Source organism: Seriola aureovittata, chromosome 18 (assembly GCF_021018895.1).
Source record: "Seriola aureovittata isolate HTS-2021-v1 ecotype China chromosome 18, ASM2101889v1, whole genome shotgun sequence".
Taxonomy (NCBI): domain Eukaryota; kingdom Metazoa; phylum Chordata; class Actinopteri; order Carangiformes; family Carangidae; genus Seriola; species Seriola aureovittata.
The window spans coordinates 18,488,198-18,503,202 of record NC_079381.1 but is presented as its reverse complement, the minus strand read 5'-3'; the positions used below and the strand labels follow the sequence as shown (position 1 = coordinate 18,503,202).

The 15,005-nt window shown below is 38.8% G+C and overlaps 1 protein-coding gene across 1 annotated transcript; it reads left to right on the top strand.

Annotated features, from left to right (window-relative positions):
* The first annotated feature begins 6,406 nt into the window (after positions 1–6,406).
* dolpp1 (dolichyldiphosphatase 1) lies at positions 6,407–12,153 on the top strand. The gene is made up of 8 exons (XM_056404389.1): positions 6,407–6,529; positions 7,230–7,330; positions 7,513–7,597; positions 8,337–8,436; positions 8,884–8,982; positions 9,736–9,864; positions 10,004–10,093; positions 10,702–12,153. The coding sequence occupies exons 1-8, from the start codon at positions 6,454–6,456 to the stop codon at positions 10,736–10,738; spliced, it is 717 nt and encodes a 238-aa protein (XP_056260364.1). The 5' UTR covers positions 6,407–6,453; the 3' UTR covers positions 10,739–12,153.
* The last annotated feature ends 2,852 nt before the right edge of the window (positions 12,154–15,005 follow it).

The window sequence follows — 15,005 nt, the reverse complement described above, 5'->3', positions numbered from 1 at the left end:
CCAGGAGAAGGCAAGAAGGAATAAAAAAGGGTAAAGAAGGTAAAAAGACAGAGACACAGACTGAGACAAAGACTGAAGTAATGACTTTGACCGACAGAGAAGATGACAATGTAGTAGTGAGAAGAAGCCACAGAGCAGACATTGCTTTGGGACCAGTGCCAAATCCTCCACCTTACCCAGACCATGACTTAAGACAGTTAGAACAGACAAATCCAACAGCACCACTGGCAGCCGCACCCACAGTTACCCCATTAAAAATGCAGAAAATGGATGAAGGGAGAGAATTAAGATCAGGGAGAGTAGGGTCTGTCTGGAGAATTGTAAACCAAAATAAAGATCCACAAACCTATCCAATACAAGAGACAGAAACACTCCCACTAATCGAGATGCCAAATCCACATGGGGATGAGGAACATCCAACAATGTTTCTATACAGACCCTGGACTAATGAGGATGTAGCGAAGGCGACTGAGGGCATACCACATCCAAAAACAAAACCAGGCGATTTTCAAATCTAGATACAAAATCTATATGCAAGTTACGGATGTAATGGAGTAGAACTTGAAAGGGCAATAAGAAAAGTGATGGGACCAGATTGGTGTTTGATCAGCGGAGATTGGACCCCAAATGCGGGAAACGGTACTCTGTTGCTGCATGACTCAGCTGTATTGAGAGTGAGAGTAGATGATTTATTGGAGAGAATTGTGATTAAATATCAAGCAAAAACAGATTGAACTGAGGTGAATAGATGTGTTCAAAAAGAGGATGAGGACGTAGAGCATTACTATTCTAGACTTAAAGAGATCTTTGATACACATAGCGGAGTTTCTCCACTTGCGGACATGGCTAATGACAGTCCGTACGAACAACAGCTCAAAAATGCTCTCCTCAATGGACTCCAACCTCAAATCAGTAGCTTCGTGATGAAATACATGATAGATTATCGTACTGGACGCTTGACTAGTGTTTTAGAATATTGTAAACATGCTGAAAGCCATTTTAAGAATAAGAAAAAGCAGAAAAGGGGGCAAGCCTTTGTGTTTACTGATGAGGGAGGAGAGACTGTGTACTTTCAGACAGAACGAGGAAGGGGGTGAAGGGGAGGAAGAACTGGTAGACAAGGAAGAGGGCGTGCACCACAGGATGATGAGGAAGCCTGTTACATCTGTGGTAGGCAGGGCCACTGGGCACGTAGCTGCAGAGAAAGAAAACACCGACCCCGAAGAAAGAGGGGGAATGGTGACGACTGGACAGCATGACTAGAGGAAGGTCAGGCAAAACTTGCAACACACACAGAAACAGAGAGTGCAAGGGAAGACAGTGAAGTACTAAACTTACAACATATTGATTTAATGTTAAATCAGGAAATCAAACCAGAAGTTACTTTAATTATTGGAGAAAGTAAAGTAACTTTTCTATGTGACACCGGAGCTACACGATATGTAGTACATCCTGATGATGTACCAGACATAATGAGATCCTCCGATGTCATCTATGTAAAATCAGCAAATGGTAAAGTTCATAAAGAAGTTTTATCACAAACAAAACCAGTGACAGACCCGGAAACAAATAAGCAAACACAGATTAAATTAGTTCTGTCTCACATCTGTCCAGTGAACTTATTGGGAAGAGACTTACTGGCAGAATTAGACATAGCGGTAGTACCCTGTGATGGTGGGTTAGTTGCACAGCGCATGGTTAAACGTAAACAGACATTCGTTTTACAGAGTGTAAAACCACCACAGTACTGGTATATCCTAGATTACAGGCCCAAGCTCAGTTACATCTCCTCTAACAGAAAAAGGAAAATCATGTGCTCTATAAAACTAGCTAAGTTACATTGTACCAAGTATTATAAACACACCACAGGGCCAAATCCTGACTATGAGAAACAGTTTTACAAAATGTCTCAAACAAAACTGACCCTGACAAACCTTTATTGGGATGAAACAGGATTTTGCGGAGTAGCATGTAATCTAACTCCACAAACGAGAAAACTGTATAGATTCCTCTCAGCCCCACATGTGTCTGTATCAAAGCCAAAAAGAACACGTTGGCAAGATGTAGGGACATTTGTAACAGATTGTGAAGAAACCTCAGATTGGGAAGATGTAAGTAAAAATATCCAATACTCCCCCAGTCTGAGAGCATACAGCCAAAAACTGAACTGGGTAACCAATGCCAGACCTAACACACATTTAAATGAATCAAAATCAAGAACATGAGAAATATATGTGTTAACAGAAAAGGAAGAACAGCTGTTAAAAGAAGCTCCATCCAAATTATGGTCACAAGGGACAGCAGATGTGGGATTAATTAAAGGGGTAGCACCAGTCTCCATAACATCAAAATCATCATTTAGACCGCATCAAAGGCAATATCCACTAAAACCTGAAGCTGAAGCAGGGATAGAACCTATCATTAACGACCTAATCAAGGCAGGAGTCATAATTGAATGTCCTGACTCTCCATACAACACACCACTATTCCCTGTTAAGAAATCAGCACCCTCTACTGGATGGAGGATGGTACAAGATCTACAGGCAGTGAATAAAGCTGTGGTACCTAGGGCACCAACAGTGCCAGATCCACATACACTATTAAATGAGTTGAAACCAGAAAATAAATATTTCACTGTCTGTGACATCAGTCATGCTTTTTTCTCTATTCCCGTTCATAAAGACAGCCAGTTTTGGTTTGCATTTACCCACAAAATGAAAAGATACACTTATACCCACGTTCCTCTGGGATATTGTGAAAGTCCAACAATATTCTCTCAGATTATGTCTGCAAATTTAGCAAAATTTCAACCTCCAATAGGAAGCCAGATTTTGTTATATGTTGATGATATTCTTTTGGCCTCAACCACAAAACAAGCATGTCAAGAGGACTCATTAAATTTGCTAAAGTTTCTAGCTGAACAAGGACATAAAGTAAGTAAAAAGAAACTACAGCTTTGTAAAGAGACAGTAAAATATTTAGGTTATTGTCTATCAGCAGAGGGGCGACACTTAGATGAAGAGAGAAAAAAAGCTATTTTACAAGCACCAAAACCTCAAACCAAGCGCCAGATGATGTCATTTCTGGGCATGATAAATTTTTGCAGGAGTTGGATCGCCAATTATGCAATAATAACCTCCCCATTGTCAGCCCTAATCTATGACACGCCCCTAGCTGCATCAGACCTCATTCAGTGGACAAGAAGCAGAACAAGCTTTTACATAAATAAAACAGCTTCTGGTTAGCTCATCAGTACTAGGCTTACCAGATTACTCCAAGACATTCGAACAAACTGTAGACTGCAGAAACGGATTTATGACCTCAGTCTTGACTCAAAAACATGGAATAAAAAGCAGACCAATAGCTTTTTACTCCACCAAACTAGATTCTGTTGCTAGGGCATTACCACCATGTGTACAAGCTTTAGTAGCTCTGTGGTACCATTTCATCAACTCTCAAAACTCCAAACTCGAGGCTTCAAAACGGCAGTTCACAAACCAACGGGTGACGTCACGGCAGTTTGTCACATGGTTCCACCAGAAATCAAACTTTTCTAATACTAAATGTTTTTGTTGTTGCTATAAAGAGGTATGTTTTTCAGAATGACTAAAAAGCATTTATTAATGATACTTGAAACTTGTGTGTTCTGCGCACTGGCAAAGTATTTATTTATATTTATATTGTAAAAACAGTATAAAACGGTATAAATACTGTAAAAGAAGTATAAATATGTGAGGAAAAATAGATGAAACACTTCGATGGCAGTAATGTGAGATTGTCCACAAGGTGGCAAACCACTGCAGTGTATTCTAGAGAATCAGATGATATGAAGATCCCACTTGAACTGTATTCTTAAGTGTTCTCAACATTGACAAATATGTTTCTTAAATAGTTAGGCTCAGTTGTAAAGGCACAAATCATAATTTTCCCTGTTGTTAGAAAATTTCCCCAGTTCACCTCCTGGCCTGGGGACTATATCTTGCTCTGACTGTCAAATGAAAGCAAAATGCCAAAAATAATAATCTTTAAAAAATTAATAAGGCTGAATAGGGAGAGTGTTATTTGAGTTTATTGGTCAATATTTGAAGTCTCCACTAAAGTTAGAGACCAAAGGGAGAAGCTTAAAATGTGCGATGTCACACCCGTTTCCTCTGTAACAATGAATGGGGCTCTGACATTATGGGGCCATAAAATGTTTTTGTAATTTCTTACACCAAAATTAGTCTTTCAGATATTAAGCTTTATATCCAATTCAAAATCTGGATGAGACCTGTTAGGAGATACACTACGCAGTTACTGTAGATTATGTGGTTAGCAAAGTAAATCATTTCCCTGAGTGGCTCAAAGTCATTTTAGCTATATAACTTCAGTAGCCTGACTGATGAAAACAAGCCATTGACTTTTCTAGAATGACATTTCCAACCAGGTTTATACTTCCAGATCAGAGTATGTTTTTCTGCTGTATCGGTTAATGTGAGGGGGTTAATTAAAAAGTAATGCAATTCCTGCATTCTACATTTTCATGTGTCACTTATGACATTTATTGATATTTTAATGGAATATACATCCACTGGTACTAAAACACAGTTGTGTTGTCTGGCGTGTTGTCTAGCCTCACTTGAGGATTCTGCGGCTTCTGAACTTTAAACCTTCTTTCACTCGCAGCTGAGGTTCATGGATTTTTGTTTTACTTGCAGCTGCTGTTTTTCTCAACTCTTGCTTCATGTTTGCTGCTTTACACTCTCTGTGTGTCCATGAGAATTTGAGTAGCCTACTCATGTTGTGTAAATGTGTAATTTAATAAAAGACCAGTCCTGTCATCTGGTTCTATCCGGCATCTATGGGAAGGGTTGGTACAAATTTTGACCATATTTTCACACCTGAATCTGATTGAACAATGACAATCCGATCACAAAGCAGAGTCCAATCAGAGGGCAGGTGGTTCTGCTGCCTTCATCTCCACCTGCAGATCCCTGAAAGGTGTTGTGGATTTTCAAGATGGACGACAGCGTGGGTTTGAAAATCTACTACACCTTTCGGGATGTATCCAGAAGGTAACACACTTTGACTGGAAGTTGCTACCACTAGGCGGCACACCGCCCACCAATAAACATAAAAGAAGGTGTAAAGACACAGTTGGAGGCAAAATGCATTATGAGGGTCAACAATGCAGCTCAGGCTGACTCTATCTGAAGCTGCCAGTTTCCAATACACTTTTAAGTTGAGTGAGCCAATTGGGGTTTTTATTGTAGCCTTTATCAAACATGAATTCAGTATCAGTAGACCAACTCAAAGGGCAGTCATGATGCTCTGCTCCTTCTGCGGGATTTGCTTGTTTTGAATTGTTTACAGTTATTTGTTTTAGATGGTGTTTCCCTGCATGAAAAGATACATATTATATGCAGTGTTACGTGTGTCTACTGTTATTTGGTATGCATATGAACTACACTCATTGGCAGTTTATTAGATATGCCTAACAAAAACTAATATAGTCTAATACAACAGTCCTGCAACATATTTTCATGAAGGTCATTTGCAGTTATAGACATATAGAGATATTAGAAGTGTGGTGATATTTAACTGCTATTCATTATACAGAGGGGTGTTTTTGTTAGCTCCGTATGTCTCAAGGTGGGATCTGGGGACCCCCACGTGTCCATGAAAGGACGTCCTCAGCAAAAAGGGGAATCATTTATTTTCACTACAATTCCATCCATAAGTAACACAATGACAGAATGTATGACTATTTTTGTCATGGGTTTCAAACACTTTCTGTAATGAAACATCAAAAAGCAAAAATCTTATAAGATGGGGGACCTCACTGATATAAAAAGGATGATTAAATAATAGAAACAACTGTCAGCAGTCTGCTGTTTTTTGTCAGATATTAAATATCTGAAATTTATTTATTCCTTTCAAATTTTAATATGAGGATATATCCATTGAAATGCATCATTTTGTTTTCAAGTTGATCCTCAGAAACAAACAACAGATTAGCAATACATAAGTAATAACAGGCCTGATGTTAATTAAATGAAATAATCACAAAACACAAAAACAATTAATATCAACAGGAATCCACGTGTAGATTTCTACATACAGTAAATAACCAGCAAAAACCTGATCAGGATATTATGTCCCAGGTGGAAAATTATTTGTAGTCTTCATTAACCATTAAAATCCCTTACTTTATTTATTTATTTATTTATTTATTTTATTTTATTTTTTTGAATGAGTACAGTTCGCTGCGTTAATATGGAGTGCTGGACTTTTGTGTTTTTTGTTCATTCAATAATTCTTCTCTATGGGCAGAATATCTCATCTCCAGTGTGCAGCTGGGATTGGACGACTCCTCTGCTGCCGGGGCCCGTTTGAACACGGAGCTCCGTTCACCATTGGTTGGACACGTGTCTGGGGCGTTACACTGGGACTGCCCGGTTGTGTCCGGGTAAGATGGCGTTGGAAGAGCAGTGCTCGGCACCACCTCGATGGCGGTCCATATCTCTGACACACGTAGAGTTCCCCGAGGGTAAGTAAGCTCAACATCTTCCTCTAACTACTGAAACTCGGTAAGCCACTAGCCGCTATGAAATCTTCGAGCAATGCGTGTGTTTTCTTGCTACTGAATGGACACGGCCGACGGTGACTCTGCCAAATTGTGAGACGCTGTAAAACCCCGAACACAGCGGGGAACGCAGACCGTACTGCAAAATTGTGAGACAACGCCGCATGCGCAGTTGGCGATAATGTCCACAATGAAGGCTAGCTAGCTTGCTAGCTGTCTTAATATCGACTTTGCTATAATTTCTCAGGATTTATCGAATATACCGCGTCTTATAAGAATTATTCGACACAATTCGGGCGTTAAGAACTTCAAAATATTATTTATAACAGTAGCGGAAGTAGCTAGCTATTTCACCTTACAGCATTGTAGCCAGGACTAATGCTAACGCAGCAACTAGCTCTTTGGCCTGGTACTGATTAGTGTAACTAGCATAACCCTCGTTGCACCTAGCTGTCCTAATTAACCAAATGAAATATTGTCCCCTGTTAATTGTCCCCTGATGATGGCATACTTACTCCACCACAACAGCTTTTTACCAGTGCTCACAGTTAAATATTTCAGTCATCCGGGTTCACTGACTGTCTAAAAGTGTCACTCCCACTAGGTGACTTTACTGGGGTTTTTAATATGTCTTAACATTAGTACTGTGTCACTGTGTTTTTAGATGATCTGACGGGACAAGTGCTGGCCTACATCAGTCTCCTGCCGATAGCGATCCTTGTGGGTTTTGTTACACTTATAGTGTTTAAACGGGAGCTGCACACGGTGAGTCCTGCACATGCACTTACACTTGTGTTTTCGAGAAAAGAGCATCATCACATTTAAAGACATTCTGTGAAGCTGTTTGGCTGTCTCACAAAAGCATGAGCAGTGCTGTTAGGAAGGCCAAAAGTTTGTAATTGCTCATATGTAAACCTGCTTTTCTTTTCTTTTTTTCTTTTTTACAGATTTCCTTCTTCGGTGGGCTCATCCTGAATGAAGGGGTGAACTGGGTGCTGAAGCACATTCTCAGAGAGCCGCGCCCATGTGCAGGTGAGTGATGGAGCAAGCTGTTGTCTTTATGTGAAATTAGCAGGGTTGGATGCAAAAGTATCACAAAAGGCCATTTTGATGTCTATCACACTTGATTGTTATATGAGCAGAGCCTGTTATTTCTATGTACTACACACTCTCAAGTGAAAGTTGTGCCTCAAATAATAGCATTTTAACTAATGATTAATACTGTTTGATTAATCTTCCAGTTATTTTTGTGATTGGTCAATTCGTTGTTATGTCTGTAAAAAGAATGTAGTCAAAAATGGCCAGTATAATTCCCCACAGTCTACCTTGATGTTTTATAATGTCTTGTTTTTTTAGATCAACAGTCGAAAACCCAAATGTATTCAATTTACAATGATATAAAACAGGGGAAAGTTGTAAATCTTTACAGTTGAGAAGCTTTTGTGCTTGAAAAAGGACAAATGATTGAATATTAAAATAGCGACTGTTTATTTTTCTTGTGCTTGACTAAAAGTTTCAGCTCTAGAATATATTTTGTTATCTAAGTTGAATACTTGACAAATCAAGGTACTTCATCACATTGATGTAAAAACCATATGCAAATCCTAATTGCCATAAGAATGACAGATATGAATGCCACTACTCTCACTTTAGTTATAAACTTAGGTTTGGTTGATAATCCTGACGAAAATACTTGAATTAATACTAACAAGTGAGATGAACTCCTTATTGTACTTAAATATTTAAATCAGGTTCTGTTTTCTTTCTGCAGGGGCTCACACAACCCTGCACACAGAGTATGGGATGCCCTCCAGTCATTCCCAGCTTATCTGGTTCTTTGTTGTTTACTTCTTTCTTTTCCTTTATTTAAGGTGAGCTTGTTTCTTCTTGCCGTGGGGGGAATTTTAACCGTAGAAACGCGCAGCTGTGAAATTCTTCGAAAGACTTCGAAAGACTTCGAAAGAAATTCTTCGAAAGACACAAATTGATCAAATATGTTTTTTGTTAATTTCAAGTTGGAGATTTTAAGCAGCTATTTAATTTTACTTGACATGTTTTTATATGAAACGACAAAGACTATACAACTCCCAGCTGTGTTGAATAATTTTCATGCATACATGGGTTGTGTCAGTGATGATTACATTATATTCATTTTAAACAAGCATAATATTTGTATTTATATCTGTTATTTAGTGGGTTTATTACAGGGCATGTATTTCATTACTACATGCATTACATTAATCTTTTTGATAATCACTCATTAGATGAAGTGCATGAAGTAGATGCCTTGATGTGAGCTCTTTTTAATCTCTTTTCAGAATGCATCAAACGAACAATGCTCGATGTGTGGACCTGCTGTGGAGACACATACTGTCCATCATCCTGTTGGGCATGGCCTTATCAGTCTCATACAGCAGGTAAGGGACTGACCCCTCCCCCCTCCCCTTCCCACCTCCTTCAAATCTTTCAGATGAATCCTATAGTCTTAGGTGAATACAGAAGAGCAGACCTTTAACATCCAGACATTTTAAAATAAGGCAGTGCAACACAGGTAGCGTTATGAGGTAGAGGAGGGTAAGAGCCTGGCTAAATACAGTGTGGTCATATTAGAATATGGCTCACCTTTGTTGTGTATGACAAATTTCCTTGCAAGTGCATTTTTTGTCATCTGTTTTTAAAAGAGATACCATGGAGAAATTCAGAGGGGAACTTGACTGTCCACTGTGCACTATCTTGGGAATTGTTATTTTGTTGCTGCTGTCTTTATAACATAATGTTTTTCTCTGTCATTAATTTTTAACCATCACATCATTGGTTTCAGAACATCTCACCAACGGGCTGCAGTTTAAAATTAGCCAGCTGGCTAGCACCGGCACATTTTCAGAAATGTTGATTGATATGCGGTAATATTGATAGTTTACATAGTTTACCGTTACCATTGTACTTTGGGCATGTGGACAAGACAATTTTTTAATATTGTTTGGCTGACCAGCCTGCTCACAGGAAACCACATTGTACTATTTCCTTTGTAACAATGTCGTTTTGGCTGTGTGAGCACATCAAGTTTGTTACTATTTTAAGTGCATGTTGCTGGACTTAATTTAGAGCAGCCTCACCAAGTGCTATTTGTGTTTTCTTGAACATTGTCTTTTTCTCTCTCTCATTCTCAGAGTCTACCTGTTGTATCACACCTGGAGCCAGGTTTTCTGTGGTGGAGTGGCTGGTAGTTCGATTGGCATACTCTGGTTCTTTATCACACAAGAGGTGCTGACACCATTATTCCCCAAAATAGCAGCGTGGTAAGTAGCATTCTCATTTCTCTCTCGTCTTCTTGTGTCACAGGGGAAGACGATGTCATCCTCAGGCTGAATATGTGGATAAAATTGGACCATTGTGGTTTCTCTAATATTCTGTCAATTTCCTTTTTATGTCTCATAGGCCAATATCAGAGTACTTCCTGGTACGAGACACAAGCCTGATCCCCAACATCTTATGGTTTGAGTATACAGTGACCAGATCAGAGGCAAGGTAAGCAACTGTCATGAAGATAGAATCACCCACTACACCACATCTGTCACCATTAAAGCACATGTGGCACAGTGAAATTTACCTACACGTCCTAGGCAGGTGACACAGGCTGTGCTAGATCCAAGCTGGGAACACACTAGTGCTAGTCAGCTCATTTTCTAATGAGATATTCACAAAGAGTGTTCAAAAGAAGTATTTGTGACATTGTCCCCTTTCTCGTAACTGTCTCCAAACCATGCCTCTGAAATAGACTAGTTTATACTCTAACAGAGGAGGTTAAATAAAAGAGGATGGTTCAACACAGCTAATAAGCTGTGGTTCCTCAAAGGTCAGCGTCGTCACGACAGCTTGCTATTGTTAAACGGCAAAAATACGCAGGTCCACGTCCATCAGAGTTTAACTAAATGCAGACGAATTGCATGGATTTCCTTTCCCAACCCTTTGGTAAATCCTCTTGTTCCTACAATGTACACTGAAATGAATTGATTGTGTTATGAAATTTACGTGTTTTTAAATGCAGGTGTGACCAGGCCTGTAGTATGTTTGACACTGTTGCATTTGAAGCATGACTCAGGCCTTCTTTGTCTTTTTTTTTTTTCTTCTTCTAGGAACAGACAGCGAAAGCTTGGAACAAAACTTCAGTGATCTACACAGTTCTTTTGTGAAACTGAGTTTAGGACCACACACACGCACACACACACACACACACACACTCTCACAAACACACACAGACAAATGCTTACTCGACAAAAACACACTGGAGAACCATCTTTTGGACTGACATGGTTGCAAGGAGTAAAGGGCAAAAACCGTTTACAGGTGGTGAAAGAGTGCCTGGACCTGGCCCGGAGCCTACAGCCTGAGCAAGTCCGTCCACACGCCTCTCCTTCTTGTACAGCTTGCCCAAAATGCTCTTCAGTGCATGCAAGACTGTGCAAGAGGCATACTATTTAATGATAGATTAATATATAGATTTTAACTATAAACGCACGCTGACAGTAACAGTGTACTGTAAGAGATTCGAGGAGCCAAAAAGGAGGCTTTGGTCAAGTTTCAAACAAATTGGTGGGCGTCATTGCAGCATGTATTTAGTGATTCCTTTTATTTTTTTCTTTATTTTTTATTATTTTTTTTTTTAATATTCTGATGAATAGCTGGTGGGACACGGCGGGTGGGGGGGTTGGTTATGGCTAGGTTGGGGGTATGTGGAATTAACCATTTTTCAATGTTATATAATAGAAAATGAACAATTTCTAAAATTGGTTATGATGTAATATAAATGAAAATTTGCACTTTGTGAAATTTACAAGTCGGAAAAAAAAAAAAAAGACTAACACTAGTTAAATGTTAAGACCCTCTCCCTCTTTTCCCTCATCAGTCTTTGCTTTGTGTCTTTGACTGTCAGTCCTAACATATTAGACTCCAAAGCTGATCTGCAAGCAGTGTAAATTTAATGTACCTTCTGTACTATTGAGCACCGTGGTTGGCTTGTGGTTCCTGTTCATATCCACGTTTGAGGATAATGAGACTGAATCACAGCAGCAGGTTTCAGTTGTTTTTGTTGTTGAACACACTTTGGACTGAGGTGGTGTTTTTCTTAATGCCTCACACACAGTAGCAGCCTGGGAACAGACTTCTGGGAATCATTTTTTTTTTTTCTTTTTCTTTTTCTTTTTTTAATTCCGTTTCTTATCTTGTTTTCTGGAGTTGCAGAGAACAGTTTTCTTCTTACCTGCATTTCCAAGATAACATTCCATATCATTTTAGTGAGAAAACATATAATGAGTGCTGAGGGGATATGTTTTCTTTTTGTATTATTTTTTGAAGAAAGGAAAAAAAAAAAAAGAAAAAAAAAGCCTCAGGTCAGTCGTAGCATGTGATTATGCTTAATTCCTCACAGCCCACGGCAGCTAATGTTGAAAGCTGTCAAGTGGGGATCTGAAGCTGATTTAAAACTGTCATATCATTAGCTCCACAAAGGGAAGTAGTTCTCTTAGAATTTGATTTTTTTCCATGTGTAACCTATATCAGGCTGAATAAAAATGTGTTTATGTACAATAGATGGTTCCAGTGTGTTTATGTACAATAGCTGGGTCCAGTGTCCTCACACTTCATAGTCTGGTTTTCCAATTTCGACTGATGCGCACCAATCAGTGAAGTGTGTTCGATGGTGGCCGGGCTTTCATCCCACAACAGTGCCTTTGTTTGTCCTGGTGCATCACTGACCCTAACTCCAAAAGTGAGGAGGGAGATTAAATGTACTGATGATATTGTAAAGTGTAATTTAATCCACTTTGAAATTGAAAAAGCACTTTTTTCTTTTTCACCAAACAAATTTGGTTTGAGCTGAACATGTACGTCATTACACAAACATGCTGATTCACCATGTTCACTAGATCTTAGTTTAGAAAAGATCATGCTAGCACATGTGAAGCTCATGGAAATGTATTGAGTTTTACAGGTATTTAGGTGTAAAACTAAGTATTAAAGGCTATATAAAGAGTAGAAACAAAATACATTCTGTACACTAAATACATAAACTTAATGTGATACTTGGTGCCTAATAATAATAATGTGTTAGTACGATCTGAAGTAGCCAATAATAGTCAGTGAAACTGCACAACCCTTTTCTTCCCAAAGACACAAACTGTTGTGAAATGTCTAACAAAGAAACAAAGTGATGCCTTATTTGCCAGAGACAGAAGTATTTAAGTATGTATTTGGAGACTATATGGGCTAGTGTATGTTACAAATGAAAAATAGCCTTCTGTTCAGTTCAAATAATGAACAAGCTCCTTGTCTTGTCATGCATTTCTCTCCCTGCACTCTATTCCCCAATGTGACTGCTGAACACTGCTAGAGAAAATACTTCAGGCCTATCCTCCTGACTTGCAGAGAGCAAAAGAAACATCTGCCCTATTTAATCGACCCATTCCATTTTTGATTCACTTCTCAGGTCTAACCTCAGGCTATCCCCAAACACCCGTCGGGAACAGGCGTAGCCTAGATAAAAATGATGAAGACCTCGACCTACTTCTGTTTCTCTAAGCTCTTTTCTCTGACCTGCACTGTTTGGATGAGCAGTGAGCACTTCAGTAGAAACCTTTTTTGGATGTGAGTCAGAGGGATGGTTTAGAGCTGGTGGTCACCCCACCCCCCACCCCCCTGCAGATACATCTTTACTGAACTGAGCCTTAACAGATGTTTAATTCTGGTCTTTCACATGTGGATTTATTACACACCTCATTTCAAACAGAGGTGCTGCGAGCTGTCCAGAGCTCACAGAGAAAAACAGGAGGACTGACATCCACTGGATGAAGCTTGTTATAGCAATACTGTGATCATGGCACAAAGCTAAATACAATACAATCATACAATAAGCTGAAAACATGATTTTAAAACATGTAGTATCAGTCCACAGCCTGTAAATAATTTGTTTGTAGTGGAGTGAAATATGTAACAAGAGATAATAAATATCTAACCAGTGGCAATAAATGTGCTGTGCAGGCGATGTGATGTCTGTCGTACATGGTACAGCAGCCCTTATAGAGACGATATATTTTCTATACCAAGTGATGAAATGGAGAATTCCCAGTTTTCTTTTGCAATTTTCATAACAACGTGGTTTTAACCAGTCGTAACTGAGACAGTTAAGTACATACATTCTGTGTTTTGAAATGTAATAAGATGAATATTGCATCACAGGAAATGTCTCTGAAGCTAAATAATGGATGGTGTTTTTCTATATTTTTAGTATGGATATGGATATTTAGTTTTAGGGTTTAAACACCAAATAACTAAATGAACACTGCACAATGACATTTGAACAAATGGGAAAGTAATGGTGCATTAACGTGCTTACGTTTTGCATTTCTTTGTGTTACTGGGCCACAGACAACGCCCACACAGTTTTTGAGTATTAAACTCGTAGTAAATACAACCTAAAGATGTTTTTTTTTTCCAAACTTGAACTTTGTTTGTTGCTTTGTTTGGTTATAAATATTTAATGTTATAGAAAAATACTTTAAATGGGCTACAAAGTCACAATCTAAAACACAGCACCACCAATCAGTAAAATCCAAAATACAACTAGAACATCTTTTAGACACATTAGTTTCTAATGTTTTCTGGTGTTTGTTTGTTTGTTTTTATATCGGAAATGCTCATAAACACAGTCCTGTTATGTAGTTGAATATGATTTGTATGGTGAAACTGGTGTAACACTCTGAAAAGTGCTTTTCACAGGTGTTGAAATCTGTTGACTGCAAAGACCACAGCATATGATTTACATTGTTTTTGTCCTCATCAAACCATTCAGTGAACCCTCCTGTCCTGTGGATGGCAGCATTGTCATCCTTGTAGAGACCAATCCCATCAGGACAGAAATGTTTTATCATGAAATAAAATCACTCAAATCTTTTCCTTTTACCATCTTAGTCTGAAATGGAGGTCAGTTGGGCCGACACAGCATTTTTATGTCATGGAGCATGATAGGAAGTCAACTGCTTAACTGTATCATCTGAGGTATCTGCATTTCTTATGTTTCTGTATTAATTAATTCAGGTTTTCCCTTTAATTCGTCACCTGTTTGTATGTACATTACGTTTGTACCACATGTTAAGAGACTCAAAGGGGATAACACTGATGATATTTAATTTTTTTTTTTAAACCAAAACAAGCAAAGAATTTGTTCTTCGCTTGTGTAGCCAAAGCCTGATATAGCATATTTCTTTGTGCCATAGAGCTCCACTGTTGTCCAAAACTATTAGAAACACACCGGTGAGCCACACCATTGCACTGGCTGACATATTCCTTCGTTGCAATGAACATGGATATTTCAGTTTCACTTCCAGTCAATTCCACATACACAGTCTTGCTGCTGAAAAGGCCCACCAAGTCACCAAACATGTAT